A 12464-nucleotide genomic window follows, 5' to 3' on the forward strand; every position below is an offset into this window, starting at 1 on the left:
TTATAATGCAAATTTGACCTTTATGACAACATTACCAAATGTAAATTTATGACCAAATGACCAATTTGCAGTTGACCCATATCATTCAGTTTAGCCATAAGTAGATTACATACAAAAGTATCAGTTCTAACTAAATTACCAATTTCAGTTTAGCATCCATATGCATTTTAACATAAATATGCTAAGTGACTCGGATGACCCAAATGACCAATTACAGTTAAGGATTAATATGCTAAGTGACCAAATGACCCAAATGTAATATCAGACCCAAATGACCATATGCAGTTTATTTTTAATATTCTAAGTGACCAGGTGCAGTTTAGCATTATTACTACACAAGTTCAAATTTGATAAACCAAATGACCCAAATGACCAAACTGTTTAGCATACTGCAGATCATAATGTAAGCAGATCATGTTAAAAGGAGCTCAGTATTAAACTTGACTATAACAGCATAACAGTATTATATCCAAAATGTAAATAATAACCAAAGTATTATAAGCAAAATGTAAATAATAACCAAACTATTATAACCAAAATGTAAATCATAACCAAAGTACTATAACCAAATCGTAAATCATAACCAGATACCTGATGGTTTATTAGTGTCGAAAAAGGTCATGACGCAAATACCTGATGGTTAATTAGTGTCAAAAGAGTTCATGACCCAAATACCTGATGACATCAAGTCAAAAAAGGTCATGACATAGTACCAAAAACAGTTTACATATAATAACCCAAAAACAGTTTACATACATTAAGTCGATAAAGGTCATGACATATAACGACCCAAATACCTGAAGTTTACATATAATGACCCAAAAACAGTTTACATACATCAACTATAAACAGTTTGCATATAACAACCTATAATGACCCAAATATATTGAGAAACTAAGTGAATGATTGGGAAAGATGGGGAAGCTAGTGTTTTTTAACCGTATTTATAACCGGGTTATCCATGACCATTTTAATAGCATTTCCTTTACTATCCAAGATATACCACCCTAAGATATATTTAAGATATAACACTATTTGGGTTTGAAAGTCCATTGTACTAAAATAAAGGGTATATGCTATTGTAGTACACTAATTTGACAGGGGTCCAATATCGAAGTTTTGCAAAAATTGTACCTGTTACTACACATTGTTTATATAGGTCTGTTGTTAATCAACTTAAGATAGTTACTGCATATCACGTAAAATGTATCAAACAAAAATCATCATATAACAACATACGACATATATTCAGTAATATAGAAGGCTGTCTTAGCTTCATAGAGAAACGATATAACAGAAACTAGACAACTTTGTACTACGATCATCTTCAAAATATGACGTATCTCTTCGCTTAACAAACTAACACATTTCTGAACAAAAACAATAGCAACAAAATGATTCAGCATAGTACTACATATAATCTCTAACCGTAAACAAGTTAGCCCTTGCTTGATCCAATTAGCTCCATGATCATTATAGAGATAAGACACAAATGAGCTACGATGCAAAAGAAGCGTATAACACCCATTAAGATGGGGCGGGCCCCAGATTTGCTGGTCAAAGTAATTATGTTGTGATCAGCATACACAACCACAGATGTCAATCCAAATACCAAAAATTTCCACACAATGGAGTTCATCAAGAAGGTGTTGGCTTCAAATGGAGTTTCCTTTTTACCATGAACGGTGAGCGCCAACACCAAGCACTGAAAGACTAAAACCAAGATAGCTCCTAAGTGATAGGGTTTGTAGTCAATCTCAGTACTAACTTTAGCATTCTGAATCCTGTAATAAATGATAAATCACAAGCAACTATATTAGAATTTGATGCCAATTGAATTGTTGGCATATTAAACATTGTGACATTACTCTGAATCCTCTAGTTATAATGAACACAAACAAATAATCAAGTATATGCTAGAGCAACAGTAAATAGTTCAATGATGCAATCAAAATGACAGCATAAGCAAAACAATTGAGATTTATTACACTATATGTATCTATATCTATATATCAATAGCATTAATAATATACATAAGATTATAGATATAACAATAGATACAGAAAACTCACAGAGGAGTAGATTCATCGTTAAGATAACTCGCAACCGTACCGCCGCTACTTTTTACGGCGTTCGAATCGCCCTCCATCGATCCAATTTTTCAAACCCTAATTTTGACTTTGAGAGAGAATACACTGGTAAAAACAAAAAATACTGATTACTGAAAGCTAATTACTCATTTTATATATTTGCCCCCCAATAGAATTTTTTTGCTAAATATACCCTTCTATTTATCAAACATATAGCCAACAAACGTATCCTCGACTTTCATTTACTATACATTCGCCTCAACACTAATTAATTTTTTTATTTTTTTTTATAATGGCAATATCGGTATCGAATCCTCTCATTTGTCACTAACGCACCCGTTAGGAAAATACTCCTCGCATCCGTCGCGCAAAGCGTACCCGAAATGCTTTAGTTTACTGCTTGGCCTGCACAAAATGAAGGATACCAGAGGCACAACCTTTGAAGAAAACTCCCCTCAGGATTTGAACCTGCACCTACTTTTTCAAGGATACAGGCCCACAAATAACTGAGGTTTTTTACCACAACACTAATTAATTATTAGCAAACATAAAACCCGTTTTAACTGAAAATTTACTCTTTTATGTATAATTTTTTTTTTTTTTGTTGCCTTTCTCTTGTAAATTAGCCAACGCTAAAAGAAAATTCATGCTATAAAGTTCTTTGAAATCTTATCAGTAATCAGTAATATATATAGTATAACCCGACTTAAAACCCATGTGTACACACCCGCTGATAGTTTTTAGTTTTTTTTTTAACGGCAATTTTGATATAGAATACTCTCATTTGTCACTCACGCACACGTTCGGGCGGAAACCCGAACCGCTAACCAGGGGACACCGAACCACAATCCATGCAAGCATGTGGTCGAGCCTTTATCCCATCGAGTGATCCGGTTTTTAAAATGAGAGTTAACAAATTGTACACCACGTTAAAGAACGTTGTAAATCCTAGTAAAATCCTTTATTTATTTATTATTTTTATTATTATTTTATTTATCTATTTATTTACTTATTGTTTTATTTTTTATTATCTGAATTATTAAATTAAAACATAAACCATACCGCGTTGTTTTACGTGTAGTTTTGACCGTTAACATGACTAGCGCTGAAGTACCGGCATCTATCTATTCTATTCTATACCTATATAAATACGTTGTATCTTCGATTTCCGTTCTCGAAAAATTAGGGTTTTTTAGGTGGAGAACTGAATTCTTCCGATCTAGGTTTTTTTTTTTTTTGGGTAAAGGGTAAAATTTACCCGGTGAAATATATTAAACTCAAATCAAAGGATTACACAGTTAAGCTCAAAAAACACTAAGGGTAGAGCCCAAAGTCAGAAAACCAGACCAAATGGTCACAACCAAGCCACATGAGCACGCAGGCTCACACTAAAACAACTAGACGCCTACCCTTACGGGACTTTCCATGCATCCTTCATTAACTTCACTTGCCTTGAATTCTTCCATTTAAGAGCCATAATTTTCAGCCGAACCATAGAAAAGATAGCAGCGACGACCTTACTATACGATCTAGCATCCTTTTTGAATAACCTTTTATTTCGCTCTTGCCAAATCATATACACAGCCGCACCAAACAAGAGCTTTGAAACGATACTACAAACAGTTCTTCTTGCTGCGCAGCTTCTGATCGAATCAACAAAGTCAGTCCAATCATTTCCTGCAACATTAACCCTCACGCTACTCTTAACATATTTCCAAACCTGCGCTGCAAATGGACATCGAAAAAAAAGATGCAGGTGCGAATCGGGTTCAGCGTGACAAAAAGGGCAAAGAAGAACAACACTTGCCCCAATCTCCCATGGTTTTAATTTGTCTTGAGTCTTTAAGTTTTCACCAAAAATGAGCCAAACCAAGAAAGAATGTCTAGGGATGCATTGTGGAAACCATACAATTGGGAACCAGTTAACCGGATCAGATCTGGTACGAATGGTGTTCCACACTATGCCTACCGAGAAATGTACCAAGTTACCTGCATAATCTCTCCATCGAATTGAATCTGGATCATTAGACAAGACAGGCGTATTAATATTGCGCAACCCAGGGTATTTAGAATACCATTCATTCGGCCAATTCCAGCCATCTTGCGAAATAATATCACAAATTTTCGCTTCTCTAGAATATCCTGCATTCAAGATATCTCTGTTAGAAATAAAGTTAGCAAGTGGCCCATAGTCACTCCAAGCATCATGCCACGCTGAGACAGTAACACCATCTCCAACATTATAAACAAAACGATCACGTATATAATCTCTAATACTCAGAATCTTGCGCCAACTAACACTTGCCCCAGCAACAACCGGAGCATCCCAAAAGCTTCTACCCTTAAGGCGGTATGTGTGCACCCATTGAACCCACAACGATTGTTTGTTTGTCAGCACACGCCAAATATGAGAAGCCATTAAAGCAACGTTCCACTCCTTCAATCTTTTAATACCAAGGCCACCTTCTTGTTTTGGAAGACAAACACGAGACCATTTAAGGAGGAAAGAAGAAAAATCTCCAAAAAACCCAACCTAGGGTTTTAAGGAGCTGCACTATTGGTGGTGATGAGAAGTCTGATTCTAGTAGTGATGATTCTACATCAAAACCTGTCTCCCAAAGTAAAGATGTTATTGGTACTGGGGTTGAATTGGGGAACATTGGATCTAATAAGGTGTTTGAAGGTCCACATGATGAATCCATTGCGTCTTCAAACGTGCAGGGGATCAATTTGGGTAACCTTCACGATGATCAGCGTAGTGTTCATACTGACAGCGATGCATCAGATAGCGAAGAAGGTGTGATTGGAGGTAAAAAGTCTAATCTTAATTATGAATTTCCTCCACTTTTTTCTGGTCAGAAGGTTCATGCGGTTAGCAGTTCTGCTGCAAATAATGAAGATGATACTAATAAAGTCATGCCAAATAGCAATAACACTAGTACTCCTACTCTTAAGAATTATATGGCAGCTTTGCACGGTCCTGTTGAAAAACGTAGAGTGCAGTTCTACTTGTATGAATCATCTGATGTATTGGAAGATGGTATTGATGTTGAAATTCCTATTGAGTCTGTGCAGGAGGCGTCCAATCGTTATAGCCATACCTTATACGGATATTTTATTGGAAAAAGGGTGGCTTTCCCGGTTGTTCAAAGCTATGTTATGAATGTCTGGAAAAAGTTTGGGATTGAAAAGGTGATGATGAACTCGAAGGGGTTTTTCTTCTTCAAGTTTAATTCCGAAAAAGGTATGGGGGATGTTTTGGAGAGTGGGCCATGGATGGTGAGAACCATTCCGATTATATTGAACAAATGGTCTCCGGATGTTTCACTTACTAAAGAGAATGTCACTAAGGTACCGGTGTGGGTAAAGTTGCACGATATTCCACTTGCCGGATATACAGAAGTGGGGTTGAGTGCTATTGCTTCAAAAGTGGGTCGTCCAATAATGTTGGACTCGTACACAAGCACGATGTGTTTGGAATCTTGGGGCCGTCCGAATTATGCGAGAGCTATGATAGAAGTGTCGGCAGACAAAGACTTGAAAGAAACGCTATGTGTGGCGACTCGGAGCTTAATTAATAAAGATAAAGTCTTGGACACTGTTCGGGTAGAATTTGAATGGAAACCGCCCAGATGTTCGGATTGTAATGTGTTTGGACACGTTGATGCTCAATGTCCGCGTCGGGTTCCTGTGGTGGTTGAGAGTACTCGAATTGATGATGGTTTCATGGCTGTGAATAAAAAGAATGCTAAAAAAGTTGTTCATGAAAATGGTTTTAAGCATAAGGATGGATTTTTGATGGGGAGAAATAAGCAGAAGTTTATCTACCGGCCTGTCAATAAGGGTCCGGGTGATAACAATATCAATACTAATGCAAGTAAGAAATTGGATGATCCGATCTAGGTTTTTTGGGACTCATTGAGTGAATGCTGTTCTTATTTCTTGCGGAATTAAGAAGACGCCTTGAACTTGGTAAGATTTTCAATTTCATGCTTTTAATCTTGATGAAATAATCTTAGATTTCTATATTTCTGTTTCGTTTTATTGACTGAATCCTTCGAAGTTAGGGCTTTCTTTAAAATTAATTTTAATTCTTCGAAGTTAGGGTTTTCTGGAAAAATAATTTTAATCCTTCGAATTAAAGTTTTTCTGGAATAATTGATTGAATATATGTATATAATAAAAAAGTATGATTAAATTTATGTTGATAAATGCATCTTTGTAACCATTAGGCAAAACTTTATCAAATAAATGTTAGTTAACTTTAATCTTGCCGTGTCCTGTCAGACTGCAGTGCTTGAATCCATTTGTTATTTGTTCATGCACTCACAGACCTTATGGATCATGCTGAGCCTCTGTGGGTGGGTGTGCTGTTGGCTTGTCAATTTAAGTGGTTAATTGGGTGGGTCATTCCTGTCTGAACTTGGGATTCGACTCGGAATCTGTCTTGAGGCTCTACGTGTTATTAATATAAATTTTAGTGTTTTGACAGCGCTTTTGTAAATTTATTAAATTTGGTGGTCTAACTGATTATTTTATCTTTTAATGTTACTTTTTACCTTGGATGCTCTGCAGCTATGGGGTGGTGTGATTCTCAGTTGGCGAGATGATTATCCTTCAAATGCAAGTTACAAAACATCAGAAGGCTATCAATCTGTTCCAAGTTAGTTCATATGTTCTGTGGGTGTTAAGTGTGATGTCATTGCTTTACAAAGTTGTCCCTGTTGGATGCCTGGTATGTTCCCTGAGCTATAAAGCTTATGTAGAAATTGCGCAATCCTTGGTCTCAAATAAGCCAAAGGTCTCGCTTAACGGACATAAGTTCATTTTGTTAAGATTGTGCTTTTTGTTATGTATTGTTGGAAGCTTCGACGAGCCCAACACACCCACTATAGAGGACCTAGAATATACTAGACTCACTACACCAACACTTTGACGTTGGTTAGCCTTTAATTTTATAAATCCTTAGTGCACAATGTACTTAGGCGACAGTGTCGACCATATATCTTTAGGCGGTATAACCGACCATGTATTACTTAGGCGGCAGAGCCGACCATATAATAAGAACAACAAAAGTGCACTAAGAACTTAAATACAAACTAAGGCTTGATCGGGAAACTTAACAAATAACACTTTTATTAATACAAAATACCTTTACAATATTACTTACTTATAAGTTTTCTCTTCTCTAACTCACACACTTCTTACTTCCTCACAACTCTCACTCTTTTCACAACTTACTCACACCTTACACACAAATGAAATCTCCTCCCATATTTATACTACTCCATGGAACATTCTAGAACCTAGATATTTCCATGGATATATAAATATCTAGATATTTCTACAACCTACAAATATCTAGATTTTTCTTTTACATTTCAATTTCTAGATTTTTCTCTCATATTCTAATATCTAGATATTTTCTTATACATATTAATATCTAGATATTTTACCCATATACATTTACTAATTCCATATTATTGTAAATTTGCATTGTATTTTAACACTCCCCCTCAATGCAAATTTTCTTCCAACGATGTCTTGCAGACCATTCCAAGTGCTTCTCTGAATTTTGTAAACTTCGGTTTACTTAGGCTCTTGGTGAATATATCTGCTACCTGTTCATCTGTCTTTGTTGGCACCATCTTGATCTCCCCTTCAAGGACCTTCTCGCGAACATAGTGATAGTGTACTTCTATATGTTTTGTTCTTGCGTGAAAGACTGGATTCTCTGCTAGACGTATAGCTGATAGGTTATCGCAGAAAAGCTCTACTTGATAATCTGTTGATTGATGAAGATCTTCCATTAGTTGCTTCAACCATGTAATTTCTTGTGTTGCTGACGATGCCGATCGATATTCTGCTTCAGTGCTTGACAAGGATACTGTTGGTTGTCTCTTGCTGCACCATGATATTACTCCCGATCCAAGACTAAACATGTATCCAGTTGTTGACCGTCGTATATCATAGTCTCCAGCGTAATCGGCGTCACAATATCCAGTCACGTGACATTCTTTTGTTTTCTTGTACAAAATGCCAAAGTTAATAGTGCCTTTAACATACCTTAAGATGCGTCGTACAACATCAAGGTGAGGCTTCTTCGGATTGCTCATGTATCGACTAACCACTCCAACTGCATAAGATATGTCTGGCCGGCTTAATGTGAGATAAATAAGACTTCCGACCATCTTTCGATACATGGTAACATCTTGAAGACTTTTTCCTTCATCTGCTCGTAGTTTTGTATTCGGATCCATCGGAGTTGAGATAGGTTTGCAATTAAGCATTCCGTACTTTTGTAAAAGATCTCGCGCATATTTCTGTTGTCCCAGAAATAATCCTTCTCTTTTCTGCTCTATTTCGAGTCTAAGAAAATGTTTGAGTTCTCCAAGCTCCTTCATATGAAATCTGATAGACAGATTCTCTCTTGTTCTTTGGATCTCCTCATAGTGATCTCCCGTGATGATTAAGTCATCCACATATACTAGCACTATGGCTAGTTTTCCTTGATCTTGTTTCACAAATAAACTAGAATCTGAAGGAGCAACTGTGAAACCACTTTGTACTAAGAACTCGCCAATCTTCCCGTACCAAGCTCTTGGAGCCTGCTTCAAGCCGTATAGTGCTTTCTTTAATTTGCAGACATGGTCAGGATGGGACTTGTTCTCAAAGCCTCTTGGTTGCTCCATATAAATTTCTTTATCAAGTTCTCCATGTAAGAAAGCGTTCTTGACATCCATCTGCCACAGCTTCCAAGATTTGCTAGCGGCTAAAGCTAGTAGAGCTCGAATTGTTGTGATCTTCGCCACTGGACTAAACGTTTCTTCATAATCCAGCCCATATTGTTGAGAAAAACCTCTAGCAACAAGTCGAGCTTTATACCTTTCAATTGAGCCATCTGATAGAGTCTTCACCTTGTAAACCCATTTACAAGATATTGGTTTTACATCTTTTGGCTTTGGAACTAAACTCCATGTCTGGTTTTCTTTTAGTGCATTAATTTCTTCTTCCATCACTTTCTGCCATTCTTGACTTTGTGCTGCTTCTTCATAAGTGGAAGGCTCAATAGGTATTGATTCATCCACATGAGCAGCATTGGCATACCTCGGATTAGGTTGCCTTGGCCTTGTTGATCTCCGTAATTCTTGCACATGCTCCTCGGCATCCATTTGGCTTGGACGAACCTCTTCGGATGTAGATTGATGTACCCCAGTTTTCCATGGACTCGTTTCCTTAGAGTACGATCCATCTCCTTCTTTAATTGGATCCGATATGTGCTCTTTATGTTCTTCTTTCTCTTCTGGAACTTCTTCTAATCCATGAGATTCTGGAAGCTCTATCTTTTGAGGTGACCACCATGAAGAAGCTTCATCAAATACCACATTTCTTGAAGTATGGCACTTTCCAGTATTTAGATCACAACATCTCCATCCTTTTCTTGATTCATCATAACCGACAAAAAAGCACCGAATTGCCTTCTTATCAAATTTGCTTCGGAGATGATCTGGCACGAAGACGTAGCATACACATCCAAAAACCTTGAGATGGTTGACGGTTGGCTTGATCTTCCATAATCTTTCATATGGTGAAATATACCCCAACTTGGTTTGTGGAAGCCTATTAATCACGTATAATGCCGTCCTCATACATTCGGCCCAAAATCTTTCTGGTACATTCTTACCATGAAGCATACTTCGACAAGTTTCAGCAAGGTGACGATTCTTGCGTTCTGCCACTCCATTCTGTTGTGGAGTATTGGGGCAAGTCAATTGCCTTCTGATCTTGTGCTTCTCAAGATAGATATTGAACTCGGTTGATAAATATTCTCCTCCATTATCTGTGCGTAAGCACCTAATCTTATTATTGAGCTCACTTTCTATCTTCTTCTTGAACTCTTTAAACTTCTGAAAAGTCTCCGACTTTTCCTTCATGAAGTAAACCCAGACATACCTTGAGAAGTCATCAATGAATGTCACCATATACTTCATTCCTCCAAGTGATGTTTGTTTCACTGGGCCAAAGACGTCTGAGTGTATGAGCTCTAGTGGTGTCTTGGACTGATGTTGTGACTCCTTGAATGGCAATTGGTGAGCTTTGCCAAATTGACATCCAGCACATATTGTATCTGTTCGGATATCAATTTGAGGAAGCCCATTTACTATGCGTTTTACCATCATCTCTTTTAACTTGTTGTAGCCCACATGCCCAAGACGTTCATGCCAAAGATCAGCCGTCTCATTTTTTCGAGTCTTATCCACATAAGCTGTTTCAGCAGATAATACATAGACCGATTCTATTCTTCTTCCATGCATAACTGGATTGCCAACCACCTTTACTCTCTTGAATACGGACACATCTTCTGGTCCAAAGAGCACATAGTTCCCTTCTGCTGTCAATTGTGGTACTGACAGTAAATTCTTCTTTAGGCCAGGGACAAGATACACCTTCTCGAGTTGGAGCTTATGAGAGCCGCCTTCATTTGGAATTATTGTCTTTCCAATGTGAGAAATAGGCAACCTTGAATTGTTGGCTGTCAACACGACTCTCTTTCCTTTGTAATCCTCCATTTCTTGCAGCTTCGTCCCATCGTTGGTCATATGTTTTGAGCACCCAGAATAGATGATCCAATCATCTTTGTAGTTTATTTTTGACTTTAAGGTTGCTGCAAGAGCTTGATCATCCATGTCAGCTTCAACGGAGAGTCCTGCTTCTGCATCCCATGTTTCCTCATTAATGGTTGCTTCGAATGTGACCTCTTTCTTCTCATCTCTTGCGGCGGCCACATTTCCTTCAAAAGTTCGCCTTCTGGGGAATCTACAATCTCGAGCAAAATGACCCTTCTTGCCACAATTGAAGCATTCACCATTCTTTCTCTTATCATTTTCCCCGTATTGTTGGCGATGATCTCTTCTTCCTTGTTGAGCTCCCCCTGAAGCGTTGCCTTTTGATTTTGGGTGACCCTTCCACCCATATGTCTTACTTTCTTTCATCGCCTCTTGTCTTTGAGATGTTGCTTTCTTTTTATCGGTGAAGAGTGCATCTTCTCCGTCTTTTACGGTTACTTCATTCATCTGCTTGGCTAATGCCTCTTGATTTGCCAATAGATTCTCCAGCTCTATTAATGATGGTTGAGTAGGCCATCCTCTCACAGCAGCTATAAATCCATTATACTCGGATCTTAAGCCGTGGATGATAATTCTCTTCATCCTTGCATCACTCACTTTCTCTTCAGGAGCAAGTTGAGATATCTCACGGCAAATTGATTTCACCTTGGTGAAATACTGAGAAATAGACAGACTTCCTTGTGAGATACCCGCGAGCTCATTTTCCAAGAGCTGGAGGCGTGCTTCATTCTTCTTTGAAAATAATTTTTCAAAAGTTTCCCAAGCTGCCTTTGGTGTTTTCTCGTCACGGATGTGCTCCAATAGATCCTCCTCGATTGTAGTTTTCAATATAAATAAAGCCTTCCCGGCCTTGATGTTCCATTTTCTCAAGGCTTCAGCATTTTCTTTCGGTGGAGGCGTTGTGTCACTGCCAGCAACTATTTCCCACAAATCCTGTCCTTGTAGGTAGGATTCTATACAAGTCCGCCAATAACCATAGTTGTGGTTATTGAGACTCTTGATTCCACTGCTCGTACTTGCAAGATCTGTCATCATGACGTCCAACGTCCAATAAGCTTGGTCCCTGACCGATGAGCTTTCACAGTTCCTAACTGTGCTCCGACAGAATCTCCTTTAGAGCCTTGGTGAAAACAAGTCGATGTAAACGTCCAACATTTACCGATGAGTACCTCCACTAGCAATGGTCCCGAACGACCCGCTCTGATACCAATTGTTGGAAGCTTTGACGAGCCCAACACACCCACTATAGAGGACCTAGAATATACTAGACTCACTACACCAACACTTTGACGTTGGTTAGCCTTTAATTTTATAAATCCTTAGTGCACAATGTACTTAGGCGACAGTGTCGACCATATATCTTTAGGCGGTATAACCGACCATGTATTACTTAGGCGGCAGAGCCGACCATATAATAAGAACAACAAAAGTGCACTAAGAACTTAAATACAAACTAAGGCTTGATCGGGAAACTTAACAAATAACACTTTTATTAATACAAAATACAATTACAATATTACTTACTTATAAGTTTTCTCTTCTCTAACTCACACACTTCTTACTTCCTCACAACTCTCACTCTTTTCACAACTTACTCACACCTTACACACAAATGAAATCTCCTCCCATATTTATACTACTCCATGGAACATTCTAGAACCTAGATATTTCCATGGATATATAAATATCTAGATATTTCTACAACCTACAAATATCTAGATTTTTCTTTTACATTTCAATTTCTAGA

General features: G+C 37.8%; 1 protein-coding gene and 1 long non-coding RNA gene across 2 annotated transcripts in view; one reads left to right on the forward strand and one right to left on the reverse strand.

Moving 5' to 3' along the window:
* Nucleotides 1-1208: 1208 nt before the first annotated feature.
* On the reverse strand, nt 1209-2199 carry LOC139892421 (uncharacterized). Its single transcript, XM_071875492.1, has 2 exons — nt 2073-2199; nt 1209-1784 (listed from the first exon to the last, which is right to left on the reverse strand). Exons 1-2 carry the CDS (start codon nt 2147-2149, stop codon nt 1439-1441), a joined length of 423 nt encoding a protein of 140 aa, XP_071731593.1. The 5' UTR covers nt 2150-2199; the 3' UTR covers nt 1209-1438.
* A 1036-nt stretch (nt 2200-3235) lies between these two features.
* LOC139892422 (uncharacterized) overlaps nt 3236-12464 on the forward strand; it is a 35820-nt gene continuing 26591 nt past the window's right edge. Inside the window, exons 1-2 of the long non-coding RNA XR_011774063.1 lie at nt 3236-3313; nt 5994-6062. This is a non-coding gene — a long non-coding RNA (uncharacterized lncRNA). The remainder of the gene's footprint in view (nt 3314-5993; nt 6063-12464) is intronic.

The sequence above is a fragment of the Rutidosis leptorrhynchoides genome, chromosome 2 (genome assembly GCF_046630445.1).
Source record: "Rutidosis leptorrhynchoides isolate AG116_Rl617_1_P2 chromosome 2, CSIRO_AGI_Rlap_v1, whole genome shotgun sequence".
NCBI lineage: Eukaryota > Viridiplantae > Streptophyta > Magnoliopsida > Asterales > Asteraceae > Rutidosis > Rutidosis leptorrhynchoides.

What these genes read in the sequence shown, in the direction of transcription:
- LOC139892421 (XM_071875492.1), bottom strand. Translation starts at nt 2,149, where the DNA reads ATGGAGGGCGATTCGAACGCCGTAAAAAGTAGCGGCGGTACGGTTGCG. An exon ending in AACGATGAATCTACTCCTCT is followed by an intron (nt 1,785 to 2,072) that starts GTGAGTTTTCTG and finishes CATTTATTACAG; the next exon opens with GATTCAGAATGCTAAAGTTA.